Source organism: Psammomys obesus, unplaced genomic scaffold (assembly GCF_907164565.1).
Source record: "Psammomys obesus unplaced genomic scaffold, mPsaObe1.curated_primary_1811, whole genome shotgun sequence".
Classification (NCBI taxonomy): Eukaryota; Metazoa; Chordata; class Mammalia; order Rodentia; family Muridae; genus Psammomys; species Psammomys obesus.
Window position 1 is genome coordinate 15,424,109 of NW_026585894.1, and position 17,110 is coordinate 15,441,218.

The 17,110-nt window shown below is 40.2% G+C and overlaps 1 protein-coding gene across 1 annotated transcript in view; it reads left to right on the forward strand.

Annotated features, from left to right (window-relative positions):
• Positions 1–236: 236 nt before the first annotated feature.
• The window catches only part of Arhgef6 (Rac/Cdc42 guanine nucleotide exchange factor 6), a 127,315-nt gene continuing 110,441 nt past the window's right edge, over positions 237–17,110 (forward strand). Inside the window, exons 1-4 of the mRNA XM_055599616.1 lie at positions 237–301; positions 3,890–4,006; positions 7,512–7,949; positions 9,154–9,237. Coding sequence (XP_055455591.1) covers positions 7,785–7,949; positions 9,154–9,237 — 249 coding nt within the window. The 5' untranslated portion in view covers positions 237–301; positions 3,890–4,006; positions 7,512–7,784. The remainder of the gene's footprint in view (positions 302–3,889; positions 4,007–7,511; positions 7,950–9,153; positions 9,238–17,110) is intronic.

Sequence of the window (17,110 nt, forward strand, 5' to 3'; positions counted from 1 at the left end):
CTCCTAGACCTGGGGCCTTCCCTGGAGTGTGGTTGATATACCTAGGGACCTTACATTGGGAAAAAAAAGATTTTCCCTTTCTCAGCAGGTATCATTGCAAATAGCTTCTTAGTTTTGGGAGGACTTTGTGTCTACTTCCCTTTCTCAGCATTGGAATTTCGTCTAGTTTGAACTTGTGCAGGTCTTTTGCATGCGATCACTATTTATGTGAATCTTATTTTGTTTTCAGGATGCTCCTTTCTTGCAGTTATCTACTACAAACTTTCTGGCTCCTCTTCCCCATGCATCCTTGAGTCTTGAGGTGAGGATTGTGATAAAGACATCCCATTTAGGACTGAGTGTCCCTCACTCTCTGCATATTGTACAGGTGTAGGTCTTTGTGTTAATTCCCATCTATGGCAAGATGAAACTTCTCTGATGTGGGTTAAGTGAGAATCTGATCAATGGGTATTGCAGTATGTCATTAGGAGTCATTTTATTGCTTTATTCCATTAGCAGAATAATAGCATTAGGTTTCTTCTAGGTTCATACATATCTAGTCTCAGGTTCTTGGCAACTTTAGAAGTGTCAGGTATGGATTCCATCTTATGGAGTGTGCCTTAATTCCAATTGCAAAAAGTGGTTGGTTATTCCCATAGTATGTGTACCACAATTGTACCAGTATGTCTTACAGGCATGATGTTGTTGTAGGTTATGGGTTAGTAGCTGGTGATAGTGATGATTACCTTTCTGTTCTAGTAACATGCAGAGTACCTTCCTTTGTGTTTTTGGATTTACTTATTCTCAGTATTTCATGTGTATTAAATCACAATACATGAGATTGTGGCCAGCTTTTTTCATATAGTGATATATTTCAAAAGTTTATCCAGGATATAATACGTATCAATGTTATATTCATTCTTCTGTATTTATTCAGACTATATTGTAATAGCTGGCTTTGAACTTGATATGTAGCTGAGACTGACCTTTAACTCCTGATTCTCCTGTTTCTCCTTCCATGTTTTCAGCTATATGCCATAATGCCCAACTTGTCTTCCCTTTTGATTACAGCCATCCTAATTTTTGTGAAGTGTAATTCTGCTGTAGTTTTTATTTTTAATTCTGTGCATATTGTCTTTGGAGAAATTTCTATTTGCTCTTAGTTGTCATATTATTGAGTTATGGGTTCTTTACAAGTCTACGTACAAGTCCTTTGTCATTGATACATGATTTGAAAACTTTCTCCCCTCTCATTCATGTGTATGGTAGAAGTAAAAATTTAGAAATTTAAAAATTTGAACACAGGGAACTTCCCAGAGACTCATACTCCAACCAAGGGCTATCCATGGAGATAACCTAGAACCCTTACAATGCAGCCACTTCTGATGAGAACTGATAGACTAAGATCAGAAAGAAGGAGAGGAGGACCTCCCCTATCAGTGGACTTGGGGAGGGGCATGCATGCAGAAAGGGGGGGAGGGTGGGACCAGGAGGGGAGGAGAGAGGGGCTTATGGGGGGATACAAAATGAATAAAGTGTTATTAATAAAAGTTAAATAAAAAATTTTTAAAAAATTAGAAATTTAAACTATCAAGAGGTCAACAGAAAATCATAATGTCTTTGTTGGGATGCAAATTTATGCAATCATTGTGGGGTCTCTACAAGATCAGGAAATTATAGTGGGAGAAATGAAAAAACAATATTGTTCAACTCATCATTCAGGAAGCAGAGTACTTTGTGTGATGATGAGGTACAAGGTAAAACCTTGCAATTGGTTTGCTAAAGTGGAGAGTAGGTGTTCTTCGAAGATAATAAAGTGAATCTGTTTAGACTCAATGAGGTCTCAGATGCTTTATAATAATTTGAAAGTATAAGTTCAACATACAGAATTACCAGCCAGAGACACTGAGGCGAAAAGTGTGTACTGTGTAAGAATGATGACCTGAGTTCAGATCCCCAGAACATAAGAGCTAGGTGTGCTGATGTGTGGCTTCTTGCTGGTTATCTATCTATCTATCTATCTATCTATCTATCTATCTATCTATCTATCTATCTATTCATTCATTCAGCTTGACATATACTACACTTACCTAGGAAGAGGGAACCTCAACTGAGTAATTGTGGCCATCACATTGGTCTGTGAGCCTGTGTTGTGGGGACACTCTCTGCATTAATGATTGAATGTGGGTGAGCTCAGGCCACTTCTGGGAAGGTGGTTTTACTTGTATAAGAATGCAAATTGAGCAATGCATTGGAAGCAGGTTGGTAAGCAGTGTTCCTCTACAGTCTTTGTCTTGAGTTTCTGCTCAGGCTTCTTTTCATGATGGAATCAAATCCATAATATGTAATAATCATTTCCTCCCCTCTTGCTTTTGGTCATGACTTTATCACAGCAATCCAGAAGCAAACTAGGGCAGCCTGTAACCCTAGCTCCTGAAAATTGGAGACATGCAGATTCTGGGTCTCACTGGCCAGCTGGTTTAATCAAAACAAGAGGTTCCAAGTTCAGTGAGAGCTTTTCTCTCAAAAAATAATTTGGAGTTCATCGAGACGGCTATCTGAAGTCACTATCTGGCCTCCACAAGTCTATGAGTATACGTGCAGGAATGTGCACCTTCCCCTGTATGTGTACGCGTATGCATACCTACCACTGATGAAATGAATTAGCAGCCAGGTGTGGTGCATACCTCCTGCAATCCCAGGACTTGGGAGGGAGAGTGCGAGTCCAGCCTGACTACAGGACATTTTGTCTCAAAAAGGAAAAAAAAAATAGTAAGGGGAGGTATGGTGGCTAGGCCTATAATCCCAGCACTGAGATCTCAGGTCCTCATGTTTTCACAGCAAGAACATTACCCATGAGCCATCTGCTCAGCCCCTCTGGCTGCTAGCTCTTTTTCTTTCTTTTCCTTGGTTCCCACTCCCTTTCTTTTCTTGAGACAAGAGCTCACTATGTATCTCTGGTTGTCCTGAAATTCACTATGTAGACCAGGCTTGCCTCAAACTCCAGAGATCTGTCTTCTGCCTCTGCCTCCGCAGTGCTGAGATTAAAAATATGTGCCACCATGCCTGGTTTTGACGGCTAATTCTTTATTTATTTATTTTATTTTATTTTTCTTTATTAATTACACTTTACTCACTTTGTATCCCCCCACCCCATGGTTCCCTTCCTCCTCCCATCCCAATCCCTCCCTTCCTCCACCCTCTGCCTGCATGCCCCTCCCCAAGTCTACTGATAGGGGAGGACTTCTTTTCTTTCCTTCCGATCCTAGTCAATTAGGTCTCATCAGGAGTGGCTGCATTGTCTTCTGTGGCCTGGTAATGCTGCTTCCCCCTCAGGGGGAGGTAATTAAAGATCAGGCCAATCAGTTCATGTCAGAGACAGTCCCTGTTCCTATTACAATGGAGCCCACTTGGATACTGAACTGCCATGGGCTACATCTGTGCATGGGTCTAGGTTATCTCCACGCATGGTCCTTGGTTGGAATAGCATTGACTGCTAATTCTTATGTTAAACTTTTTCTTTTTCAAATTACTGTAAGGTTTCTTCATCCCTGACTGAGCTTAAAGGTTTGCTTTTCAAATATGAGACTCATCTGGGCCACAAATTTTTGAAGCAAACAGTAACAGAAGATTAGAGAATTGAGGTGTTGAGTGTCTGGCTAGAAGTAAAATTCATATAGTGTACAAAAGAAGTAAAGGAAACTCTAAAAGACTGTAGGACTAGCAGATTAATATAGAATAGTAGATATGATAAACATAATGTGCCACATCCAATATCCTGTGGACTGTGACAACTGCCTCTCAACCCATACCTGAGCCCCAGGCCTTGGTAGAGAACTTGCACTAAACCGAGTCAGCAGAGCTTGGTGGACATCAGCTGTCTGCAACCTCCCCAAAATATGCTTTTTAGGGGTGCTTGTTCCCACTGAAGGTGTCTTCCAGAGACACTTTGCGACAGTACCACTGAAGGATAATGTCAAGTAAAACTGCTTCCCACCATACAACAAAGAAGCCAGAGCCACAGAAGGTGAGTGTGGGCAAAGCCTGGGAGGGGGGTGGTGAGCAAGAGCCTGTGGATTGAGCAAACAGGAAGTAATCAGCACTATTTCTCCCTCATCTCTCAGTGATAGAACTTAATACTGTGGCAGCTGGCCAAGCAAAAAGCATTTGAAAATCCCAGGTCCATTTTCAAAGAGAATAGGCATGAAGGCCATCTGAGAGGTAGTAAGTACATGTGTCACAGTCAGAGGCAGTATGAGAACTGGGGAACTGAGTGGCCATGTTGTTGAATTGTTTCTAGGGATTTTGAAACCAGCAAGATCTTGCTAGTGCTTGGACTGGAGTAGAGGTTCAAGCTCTTTCTTCAAGTGTGACCTTGGTCTGTCTACATCCAAGTCAGGTGGAGGACGCCACTGCAGGCCTTTCGAGTTCCACCAGATCTTTGTTTGGTGGCAGAGTTCCACCAGATCTTTGTTTTAACAAGTGCCCCAACAGATTTGTGGTTAAAATAATAAATCACTTGTGTATATTTCAATTGCATAAAAGTAAAGGAAATAGTATAACAGGTCCCAGTTTACTCATCAGCCAGCTTTAGCATATGTTCACATATGCCTCATTTCTTTTAGGTCTTTCTGTTTCTAACAAAACACTACCTATTTCAGCTCAAATTCTACCCTCATTATTTTTCTCTGGTGAAACCAGGTGGTTATCATTGTGCACATTCTTATTTGTCAATCACTGCTTTAGGCAATGGAAAGCCTTTGAAAGGTTTTATCTGTTTTTGTTTTTTTTAAAGTAGAGGTTTCACATAACCCATGGTGGCCTCAAACTTACTATGAAAAAAAAAAAAACTTACTATGCAGGCAAAAATGTCCCTGAATTCTTGATCTTCCAGCCCTCACCTCCCAAGTGCTGGAATGACAAGCTTGCACCACCATGCCCAGCTCCTTCATAGATTTTTTTTTTTTTTTTAAAAACAGGATGCCACTAGAAGCATAAAAATGAAACTAGCTAATGGGGGTCTTCTGGAGCATTCATTAGGTTAGGAGGAAGGAGGCAAACCTTTAAGCAGGTAGATCCAGTAGTCCTTCTGGGAGGCCTGTTCAGTTCTTATGACCTCTAGTATCTTGCTCTCATTTTATTTCCCAGCTCATCAGCTCCTCTCTTGTCTTTACCTGCCTTCCAAGCCTTCCTGGGTTCCATGGTTAGTCATTTCATGTAGAAGCTTGGGTGCCCTGACATTATTCTGTAACAAATCGAACTTTCAACTCTCAATGTTAACAAACCATTTCTTTTGCCTTGATGTGAGGTAGGAAGTGATGGGGCCCATCTATCTTACACTAAAGAGACTGGAGTAGGAGCACTCACCATGAGTCTAAAGCCGACCTGGTCTACATTATTGAGTCCCAGGCTAATCAGAACCATGCAATTATAACCTTGTCTCAACAAAACAAAACAAAAGCAAAACATGGCACCTTTCAAACCAGGTGACACTGGACATGAACCTATTTTGGGTTACACTATATTCCTGAAATGACTCACCTGTGCTAGTCATCATAAAATATTAGTACCTCAATAAGTCTGCCAGCTTTTGTTTGCTTATGGGGTAAAATTTGTCTGAGCAATTATGATGCTATCCAAATGATATATAAAATTCTGTTTAAATAGGTCATATTGAGGAAGTAAATTTATCAACAAATGGATTCTGCTTACTTCTATTACATATATTTGGCCATGGGTCAAATCTAATTACAATTTTGAATGATTATATTTATTTTACTTATAACAAGCCAAAACCACAGAGGTAAAATTCTTCATTATAGAACTATAGATAAACCCAACTGCATTACTGAATCTCAAAATGTTGGTGTTAAGAAACCACAGAAAGCAAAATACTGAGGCAGGCAGGCATAGGGGAAAACAAAACAAAACAAAACAAAAAACAAAACAAAACAAAACAAAAAACCTTGACAAAGAATTATGAGACAGACTCTCTAAAGTTGCCATTGAGTTTATTTTCTTTTGCTTATCTACTTCTGGGAATGGGGTCTGCCCTTAAAATTGGTTTGTATAGCCAGTGAGATTCTGTCAGAGAAGATTATTTTTTTTCATTTGTGACTGGTTTTTGGAGATAGATTCTGGATTAGGGATGCAAATGCACACTTTTGAGATTGATAGAAAAAGTTCATGTAGATCAGAGGTTCCCAACCTTCCTAATGCTACAATCATTTAATCCTTGGGGATATAGCTCAGTTAGTAGAATGCTTGTCTAACATTCACAGAGTCCTAGAGGCAAGCCCAAGCACCCCATAAATTCGGTTTGGTGCTGCATGCTATTAATCCTAGCACTTGGGTGGTAGAGGTCGAAGAATCAGTACTACAAATCCAGCCTCAGCTACATATGGAATCAAAGTCAGCGAGCTACATAAAACTGTCCCTATCACTATCACCATCAAAAAAGCACAAGGGGAGGGCAATTAAAGGATTACGAGACTTAGCAGATATCATATATAATTAACTGGATGCCTCACATGTGTGAGGAGAGGTAGTGAGGGCCTGCATTTGCAATCATAGAGCTATGCAATTAAACTTTGCCTTATCATAACTTTCTCTATACATATTTTACCTGGTGCTGAAATGTTTGAGAAAATGTGGTCATACTACACAGAAATTTATGATAAGGCAACATTTAATAGTTCTTCTGAATTCATGAGTGGGACTGGCTTTCAGATCACTGTTTTAAACGCAGAGTGTTTGTTGATGGAGGAAAGTGAATTTTTCAGTCTGTATTGTAGACAGAGAGAGTACAAGTGCTCTTTTGTTCTCAGTGCTCTGTCTCCAAGAATATTTCCCTCATTTTCTGTGACTGTGTCTGAGCCTTTGCTAACGGTACTGCAGCTGGACTGTGGAGTGGAACCAGGTCCAGAAAAAGAATTGCTAAAGAATGCAAGTAAACAGGATGTCAGATGTTATCCTTAGCCTATTTCCCTAAACATAGCTTTTTGGCTACAAAGTAAAATGCCATTCTTTCAGCTTCTGCTAATATGCAGTGATGGCTGACAGCAGGGAAAGTCCTCATTTGCTTGGCAAGTTGTCACCATGCGACTCCACGTGTTCTGTAAGGAAGGAATGATCACAACACACACACACACACCATCTCTGAGATTGTCTGAGGACATCTGGCCATTTCTGGGAGGAATTTTCTCAACCCACCGAAGTCTTTGAGCACTGTTTTACCAGCACAGCTCCTGATGAGGCTCAGATCTGTCTGACCTAAGAGCCAGTTGACATCTTCCTCCTGACAGAAGCCAGATTTTTCACTGTGACTAGACAGTAGTGATAGTGTTTTCCCAGTCTGCCCCATGCATGTCTTGTTTCACGGTTCTCTAAAGTGCAGGCTCACTCCAGTTTCCACGAGCACTTTCTTATTTTTCTGCCTCCCCAGCATCCTCCTCACTTCCTTTCCTTACAGCTTCTTGCACTGTTGTACGTGTTCAAAGAAAAAAAAAAAACCTAAAGAATTTGTTTTGCAGGTTTCGAAAAAAAAAAAAAAAAAAAAAAAGACAGTGATGTTATCCCAGGAGTTTGTCCCAGAACTTTCATCCATTTCCATATCTTTGAGTATGATCTCTGTGGTTTAGAAATCCCACGTTCCACTGTTGTCAAAGAAAAGTTGCCTTCAACCTTTGCCCTGCAAGCACCAGAAGAGAGCTCATAAAAAGGAAGACAGCAGCAGATGCAATCACGGATGTGGCTTAGTCCTCACGGCTGCCCCGAGAGCTGTTCAGAGTGTACGAGCCTCAGCCATGAATCCAGAAGAGCACGTCGTTACATGGCTTATATCTTTGGGAGTTTTAGAGTCTCCCAAAAAGACTATCTGTGATCCAGAGGAGTTCTTGAAGTCCTCACTGAAAAATGGGGTAGTGTTGTGTGAACTCATCAACAGACTTGTGCCTGGCTCGGTGGAGAAGGTAAGGTTGTTTTGCAGTGTCTTTGGGATTACTTTCCACCACAGAGCAGCAATAATATCATTCTTGAGATTTTTCTATTGCCTGGTCATGGGAATCCCCTACTCTAATGTCTTTCTAAAAGCTAGGCAGTCCTTCTTACTGTCCTTGTCTTTGAAAAAGTCAGAAAATGAAATGTTATCCTTCAGTAATTGGTCCCCAAATGTTACCCTCCTAAAAACCTGCCACACGACTGGCAATCAGGGATGGGAAGACAACCTTGCTGTATTGTAGAGATGCACATTAAACTTTCCTGTGCACTTTGGGCATGTTTTGAACTTTGGGTATACAAGTCTTGAAATAATGTAATAATTTGTAGGAGATCTTTCCTGTATTCAATAGTTTGCCTAAAAATTGATGCAGATTGCCTTTCAAAAAAATTCATTGAAGAAAAGTCTATTCACAAAAGTCAATTTTACATACCCCCCCCACACACACACAAAAAGAGAAACCAAGTATATGAATTGAATGCAATGAGCATTCAAAGTGAAACTAAACCTTGCTAAAAAAAATATCCAAGATTTTTGAGGTTAGAAGCCCTGTTATGACAGTGGCTGGCTTCTAAAGTAGGCACTTTTGTGCCATTAAAAGTAGAGTTCTTCTGATTCTTTTCCCAAAGTCATTTCATTGTAGCATGTGACAATAAAACTCTTTTTGCCTTTTGGAATTAGTTCTATTCTTATGGAAGAGGTAGATTTACTTATAATTTTTTTCAACTCGAGAAACAGTGATTAAACTGGTGATAAGATACAGTGAGGCATGATAAAATGTAGTGCTCAGCCATAGTGAAATCTAATATCAACAAAAGATCATGAGGAGTAGAGGTAGAAAATCAGAGTGGCCTTCTTGGGTGAAAGCAGCAAATATATGTGTGTGTGTGTCTTGGGGGGGTGGGTGTCTTAGTCTCTCTGATTTGCTATCCCCACAACTGAGCTGAAGGCACAAGAAAACCTTTTAAAAGTAGAAACGGCTTGGGTACATTTGAAACAAAAAACAACAGTTTGAGCACTTGCATCACTTCCTTCAGTGGTTAGTCCTCTTCCTGGATAGAGAGCGGGGCTGCCCTGTGTCTCCCAGAGCCGAACATACATAGTTCTCAACAAATGATGATGCTGGTCTGTTTGTCATGGCTTAGCAATCTCCAAGTGACATTTGGCTCTTTCTCTAGTATTGTCTGGAGCCCCAAACTGAAGCCAACTGCATCGACAACATCAATGACTTTCTGAAAGGATGTGCAACCCTTCAAGTGGAAGTAAGCTTACCTGCCTTGTCTTTCATTTTACCATTATTTTCCGCTCGGCTAATAAAATCTGTCTGCAAAAGTACACGATTGATTTTCACTCTTAGTAGCCACAGAAGTAAACAGAGGTAGCTATTTAGACAAACCAGAGCTGAGACCCCCCAATGATGCATTCCTACCGTTTTTCAGAACTCAATTCTAAAAAAAAAAAAAAAAAAAAAAGAAAGAAAGAAAGAAAAGAAAAGAAAATAATTATTAGCTGGACATGGTGGCACACCTGGAAGATCAGAATTTTAACGTCATCCTTGGCTACATATTTAAGTTTTGGCCCAGTTTGGGTTACCTGAAATACTATCTCAAAAATAAAAAAGAAAGAAGGAAAACCAGAACTGTCCCCAAAAGAATAAAATAAAAATTACAAAACAACAAAATACAAAATTGATGACTTTCAAATGCAGCTTCTCTTCAGGTGACTGAGCTCTTTGTGACTGTACTTCCTTATTAATGGGAAACAAAAGCCCCCGCAACAGCAGAGGGTCTCTGCAAACAGCAGTAAAAGTAAACTTAAAAAAAAATGCCCCCCCCATAAAAAAAAAAAAGAAATGGCACAGTGCCAACTGATCAGCCCTGAAAACATACATACAAGTAACATTATACGTACTGAGCAGATTATATTTAGGAATGTACATGTATATGCATATACATATATCCATATGGTAACAATTAATGGAAAAAGAGGGCATGGATTTTAAGTAGAGTAGGGAGGGGTATAAAGGAGGACTTGGAGGTAGAAAGGGGAAGGGAAATTGTTGTAATTTTTTTCTTTTTATAAATTCTTTATTAATTACACTTTATTCACTTTGTGGTTCCCTCCCTCCTCCCATCCCAATCCCTCCCTTCCTCCACCCTCTGCATGCATGCCCCACCCCAAGTCCACTGATAGGGGAGGTCTTCTTTTCCTTCCTTCTGATCCTAGTCAATTAGGTCTCCTCAGGAGTGGCTGCATTGTCTTCTGTGGCCTGGTAAATGCTGCTTCCCCCTCAGGGGGAGATAATTGAAGAGCAGGCCAATCAGTTCATGTCAGAGAGAGTCCCTGTTCCTATTACAATGGAACCCACTTGGATACTGAACTGCCATGGGCTACATCTGTGCAGGGGTCTTAGGTTATCTCCATGCATGGTCCTTGGTTGGAGTATCAGTCTCAGGAAAGACCCCTGAGCTCAGATTTTTTGGTTCTGTTGCTCTCCTTGTGGAGCTCCCTGTCCTCTCCTGATCTTACTATTTCCCAATTATTTCATAAAATTCCCTGCACTCTGCCCAAAGGTTGGCCATGAGTCTCAGCATCTCCTTTGATAGTTTGCTTCCTTAATTTTCTTAAAGTAGCTGGTTATGATGATGCAAAAACTTTAATATCAGCACCTGGAGGCCGAGGCAAGTGGGTCTCTGTAAGCTATGTAGGCCAGCCAGGACCACAACCTGAGACCTTGTCTCAAAACCAGATTTTGCTTTTTTTTTTTTTTTTTTTTTTTCCTTGAAGCTCACCTTAGTCTAAAGCTACACCTGTGTCAGAATGTTTTATTCCAATCTTTCACCCACCTTGAGGCTCATGGTCCATGTGGCCTCAGAGCATGTGATATGCGTTATAGAATGCTCTCTACTGTGGAACAGACCGTGAAATTTTCATGTTTAATTTTTCAAATAAAAATACAGTGAATTTGCCAGTGATTTCTGTGCTGTATCAGCCAGAAGGTGTACTGTGCTTCTTTGCAGTTCTAAGAATATTGGATGGTACAGAAACACCTCCTGCTGCTGCCACGATTGGGGTTTTTCTGATAATTATTCCTTTTTAAACACAAATGCTTAAAATAGTTTTCCACTTCGGTTAGAAATTTTACTAAAGAGTATATCAAACTGAGGTGATTTGAACGTTGTAATAAAAGAATATTGGATATTATGGTTATTACATTCCTTTTGTAGCTTCATAGATGTGCTAGAGTCTGTGTCAGTACCCGTGTCCATGTGTGTGTGCGTGTGCGTGTGCGTGTAATGTATGCACATTGTGTGGGTACATGTGTACGCTAGAGGTCAATGTTGGTGTCTTTTTCTACTGCTCTCCAGGTTACTTAAGCCATTTTGAAACAGTCTATATTCCTTATATGTAAACATGAGTTTTAGAATTATCTTGTCCATTTCTTTTGTTTTCTTTGTTTCTTTCTTTTTGAGATAAAATATCTCACTGGACTTGAAGCTTGCTGAGCTAACCTTACACCCATGTCAGAATATCTTATTCCAATATTCCATATTTTTTCAGTTTGAAACGGCTGTCACCCACCTTGAGGTTCATGGTCCATGTAGCTTCAGAGTATGTGACATGTTTTGGATAAATTGGCTTGTCAACAAGACCTTATCTCACCCAGCATTAGGATAATAGGCAGCTGCTGACATACTCGGCTTTTACATGGGTGTTGGGAACCCAAATTTTGTTCCTCATGTTTACACAGCAAGCATGTTACCCACTGAGCCATCTCACCTCAGAAAGTTACTTAGTATCACTGTGCTCTTGTTTCCTCATCTGTGTGATGGGGACTAACAATTTTTACTGCAGTGGACTTTTGACTTGTGTGTGTGTGTGTGTGTGATATGACTCTATGTTTTGTCTGCAATGTATGTTTGTGTACCAAATGTGGTTTAGTGCCTGCAGAGGTGGGCATCAGATCCCTTGGAACTGGAGTTGCAGATAACTGTGAGCTGGGACCTTAACCTGGACCCTGTGCTAGAGCAGCCACTGCTCTTAACTGCTGAGCCATCTCTCCAGCTCAGCTGCAGAAGATTTTAAAATCAATTTTTACAGTTAACATTCAGTGTTGTGCGTATCATTACAGAGAACTATTTTAAGGGTCGGGTGAAAGAATGCATCTACCGCTCTTAATGTATCACTACATCTAAGTATGACTCCTCCAGCTCACTGTTACCTTATGACTAGGTGCTCTTTGCACTGTCTGCGTAAAACTGAGCCACAATGACTCACTCACAGAGCCCTCAAGGAAGGCAGATAGAGTCACCCCAGAAGGAATGAGACTGAAAGATGAGCTGGAAAGCACGGAGCAGCCACCAAGTATGAGGACTTCCAGTCTCAAAGCTTCCAGGTAGCTGAAAAGCAGACCTGTACAGAAGTATTTTCAAAGGTCATGGGAGGGAGAGGGAGAAGGAAAAGGAGAGGGAGAGGGATAGAGAGGTATAACTCAGCACTAAGTGCTTAGAACAGTGTGTGGCATAAAATATGCCTGGTGGATCTCAGTTAACTCTCTAAAGCTCCAAAGGTGTGAAAAGCAAGAAGAGGGTTTGGCTCTTTCTTAGGGCACACTATTATTTCTCTGAAGAAAGGGTGGCGGTTTGAATCAGTAAGTTTGCGAAACTGCAACACTTAATGGGAGAGGCGGTGACTGAATATTGGGTTCAGAGGTGTGGGGGACCACACTTCAGATTTGTGATCACTTGGTCTGTCCAGATATCCTTTCTGTTGTCTGCATATATGAGAGTTCTGGGTCTCAAGTGGTTTATACATGTAATAACAGAGAAATCTAGAAAGAAATTACTTTCCAGCATTCATACTACCCTTTCAAACATTTAAAAAATATTGATAAAGTCCTATTTGTTTTTTGTTTGTTTTACTGTGTCTTATTTTTTTTTTTTTTTGTGCATGTGTCTGTGACAGTGTGTGTGGAATTTAGAGAACAATTTTCAGTAGTTATTTCTCACTGTCTGCCTTGTTAAGGCAGGGCCTGTCTCATTTCTGCTGTGGGGGTGTGCCCTCTAGGCTAGCCGCTCTGAGAAGCTTCCCAGCAATTTTCTCCTCTTTGCTTCACACCTCACCGTAAGATTGCTGGGATTACAGATGTGCACCAAGGCGTCTAGCTTTTTTTAATTAAAAATGTATTTTCTATCTGTGGGTGGTTTGCCTGCATGTATATTTGTGCACCACTTGCATGCCTCCTGCTCATGGACTGTAGACAGAGGTGCCAGATCCACTGGAGTTACAGATGGCTGTTGTACCACCATGGGAGTTGTGGGAGTTGAATCCAGGTCCTCTGTAAGAGCAACCAGTGCTCTTAACTACTAGGCCATCGGGTTTTGGAGATCCAATTCAGCTTAGCATGCTTACCCAGCAAGCATTTCTACCCATGGAACAATCTCTCCAACTCTATTTTTTAACATTGACCTTCAGTGGCATCTGGGAAATGCTTGTACAATCAAACGTCATGAATCCTTGTTTTCCTCTAAGAACGTTATCATTTGGCTCTCACATTAGAGCCTTTGATCCCTTTTAAGTTGATTTCTATATATGGTATATACTATATCATTATATATATATATATATATATATATATTCCAAATTAATCTTTGAAAAAATGCATGTGCCATAAATTACAAATGGAGGTTCCTTTCTTCCACTATGTGGATTTTAGTGATTGAACTCAGGTTGTCAGACTTGGCAGCAGGTGCCCTTGCCCACTGGGCCATTTCATTGGCCCATGTTAACTCTTCTAAATCTTGACATGCAGTTTTCTAATCTCCATTTACCGAAAATACTATTTCTCTCCCCTTTGGCTAATTAACACAGCTTTATAGGGATTTTTAAAGTCAAAATGTGTGAGTCCTTCAATATGTTCTTAGTTTCAAAAACATTTTGGAGTATTCTCAATCCTTGACTGTCTCCTGCCTGTATTTCTTTTCTCTTTTATTTGTTGATTTACGTAATTATTTATTTTTGAGACAGGCTTTCATTTTAAAGTCCTGGTTGGTCTGGGAACTTGCTATGTAGAGCAGGCTAGCCTTGAACTTGTGACAGTCTTTCTGCCTTTGCCTCTTGACTGCTGGGATTATAGGTGTGTACCACTATGACTATCTCTATTAAAAACAGCCAGCTAAAACCTTGACAGAGTGTGCTAAACTTACAGATCTCTCTGAAGTGACCAAGTTTTTTAACCCTTGAACATAGCTATCTTTCTACCACTTAGGGGTGCTTTAATTTCATTCTATTTTGTTTTTATAGTTTTTAGCATATGTGTCTTATACCACTTTGGTTCAATTTTTTCCCAAATTGTTTTATATATTTTTCTGTGACATAAGGTCTTATGTAACCTAATCTGGCCTTGAATTTTGTTCCTGTATAGCTAAGAATGACCTTGAACTCCCAAACTTCCTACTTCCAAGTGCTGCTGGGATACACTTCTGGATGCTTTTATATGTAGGATGTCTTTTTACAAAAGTATTTATGCCAGTTATGGTGATGCACACCCAACTCAGAATTTTGTGTGGGTTTTTTGTTTGTTTGTTTGTTTGTTTTTGTTGTTTGAAACAAGGTTTCTTTGTGTAGCCCTGGCTCCCTCTGTGTAGAGCAGGCTGGCCTCAAAATCACTTGACTTCCGAAGTGCTGGGATTAAAGGTGTGCATCACCACTTCGTGGTCAAAATTGTCTTCTTAATTTGGCTTCAAAATATTCATTGCTAGGGCATGGAAATACAATTAATTTTTAATATTTATGTTGTATATTTCAACTTTTCAAAAATTTTGTTTATGAGCCCTCATAGTTTCTTAGTGGAGTTTTTATGATTTTGTTATATAATCTTATGTCATCTATGAATAGGGAATACTTGTACTTCTTCCTTTTGGGCCTGGACAGTTTTATTTATTTTTCTGTGCTACTTTATTAGGCTAAAACTTCTAGTACATATTGGGTAGTAGTGGTAGAAGCAAGTTCATTGTTTGGGTTTTGATGTCAAAGAAGAAAGGGTTAGTCTTTCACTACTAGATATGATGGTACATGTGTATTTTTCATAAGTGGATCTTGGTAGTGAGGACATTTCCTTTTAATACTAGTTTGTCAAGTGTTTCGTTTTGTTTTGTTGGTGTTACAAAAGATGATGCAATTCCACAAATTCTGGATCAGCTGGCCTTGGGACATAGAAGTAGGAGGTTCCAGAGTTCAGGGGCTTCCTCAGCTACATGGATGTGCCCCATGTGTTGATGTTATGCTGTGATTGTATTTGCGTATGTCAGTCCAAGTTTGCATGTAGAGGTCAGAGGAAAACCCATGGTGCTGCTTCTCATCGCCCCTGTTATTTTCAGTTTCTCTGTTGCCCAGTGCTGCAGAGTGCAGGCTGGCTGCATGTGAAGTTTCCAGGGATTCTGCTTCTGTCTCCACCTCCTGTATTACCATAGGAGCACTGAGATTACAAATGGGTGATGCTGTGCCTGGCTTTACATAAGTTCAGAGGATTCAAACCCAGGTCCTCATGCTTGTGTGGCAAGCATTTTACCTCTTGAAGCGCTATCCCCCCGCCCCCCGCAGTTTCAATTGTGCGTTCTATGCTTCTATTGAGATGATCATTAATTTAGGCTCTCTTTTATGCTGATATATTCCATTGATTGATATCCATATGTTGCATCAATCTTTCATTCCTGTGGTAAATCCTGGTGAGGTACGTTGTATATGTACATATAATTTGTGTGGATTTTTGATTATTCTTGAAGAATCTTTCATCATAGAAATGGAATTACTGTGTCAGATTTCAACAGATAATGTCAAATTCGCCTACAAAATTGCTCTACCAACTTATATTTCCACCCAAAGCATAGAAACTGTTTTCTTCCTCATGTTCCTGTCAACACTGCACATTATTTATCTTTTTAGCTTTAAAGTTTGCCAACGTGATGGATGAAGCAATATTTCTTTTGCTTTTCTTCTTTTTTTTTTTTTTTTTTTTTTTTTTTGGCTGTAATTTGTATTTCATGATTCCAAATGAATTTGGACATACTGTCACTCCCTTATATTCCATTTGTTTTCCTTCTTTGTAAACCAAATATATCTTTTTTTTAATTTTCTCAAAGAATGGATGAGGCAGGTGCAGGTGTGTGTGTGCATTTGTGTATATTCAGCCAAATCAAAAAAAAAACATATAAAAACGATTTTTCCTTTTAGGTAGTCACTAATGCGACCAGGAAACTCCTCAACAGTATGAGTTTTAGAAATCACAGGGTCTCATCAGTTAGGAGTGTCCTGAGTGGTGAGATCTCTGGCTGTACTGTTTGGGATTGTCCATGTGAGTACTGGTCTGTGAAAGCTCTAGTGGAGGGAGTTTCTCTTTCCTTCCCAGTAGAGACTTTTTCTTCATTGTCTCCTACTGCTGTGTCCTTGCCTAAGACACTCTCCCATCTCCATTTTGCATAAATAGACATGTCTTCTGCTTCTAGACCCAGCATATTTTGTTAAAAAGTTTTGTTTTTGAAGGGGTCATTGAATGAATATGTGATTCAAATAGTTTCTCTGTCTCTTCCTTCCTTCCTTCCTTCCTTCCTTCCTTCCTTCCCTCCTTCCATCCTTTCTTCCATTATCAGCAGTATGTTTTTTTTCTCTGCCCCACGCCCTTACTCATTCCTGAGTCACTCCATCTGCCTTGTCACCACAACAGCAGGGCCACTCTCCCTAAAGTGAAGCCTGTGACATGGACTGGTTGCCATCTCCCAGGGACTGTTCTGCAAGGAGGCAGTCCTAGAAGTAAGGCAGCTTTACCAATGTTCATGAGTCAAAGTTATATCTGCCTGCTTCCTGCTCTAGCCCTATGAAAGTAGAAAAATAAAAACAAAAAAATAAAAAATGCCAGACCACTAATTAATGGCACAGTGGACTTTTATAAGCCCTAGCAGGGGTACTTGTATGAAGTCAGAGTTCCTCTCTCTCTAGGCCTCTCACTATGAAGCCCTGGCTGGCCTGGAACTCACTATGTAGACCAGGCTGGCCTTGAACTCACAGGTACCTGCCAGTCTCTGCCTCCTGAGAGTGTTGGGATTAAGGCATGCACCACCACACCCAGCTAAGAAGCCT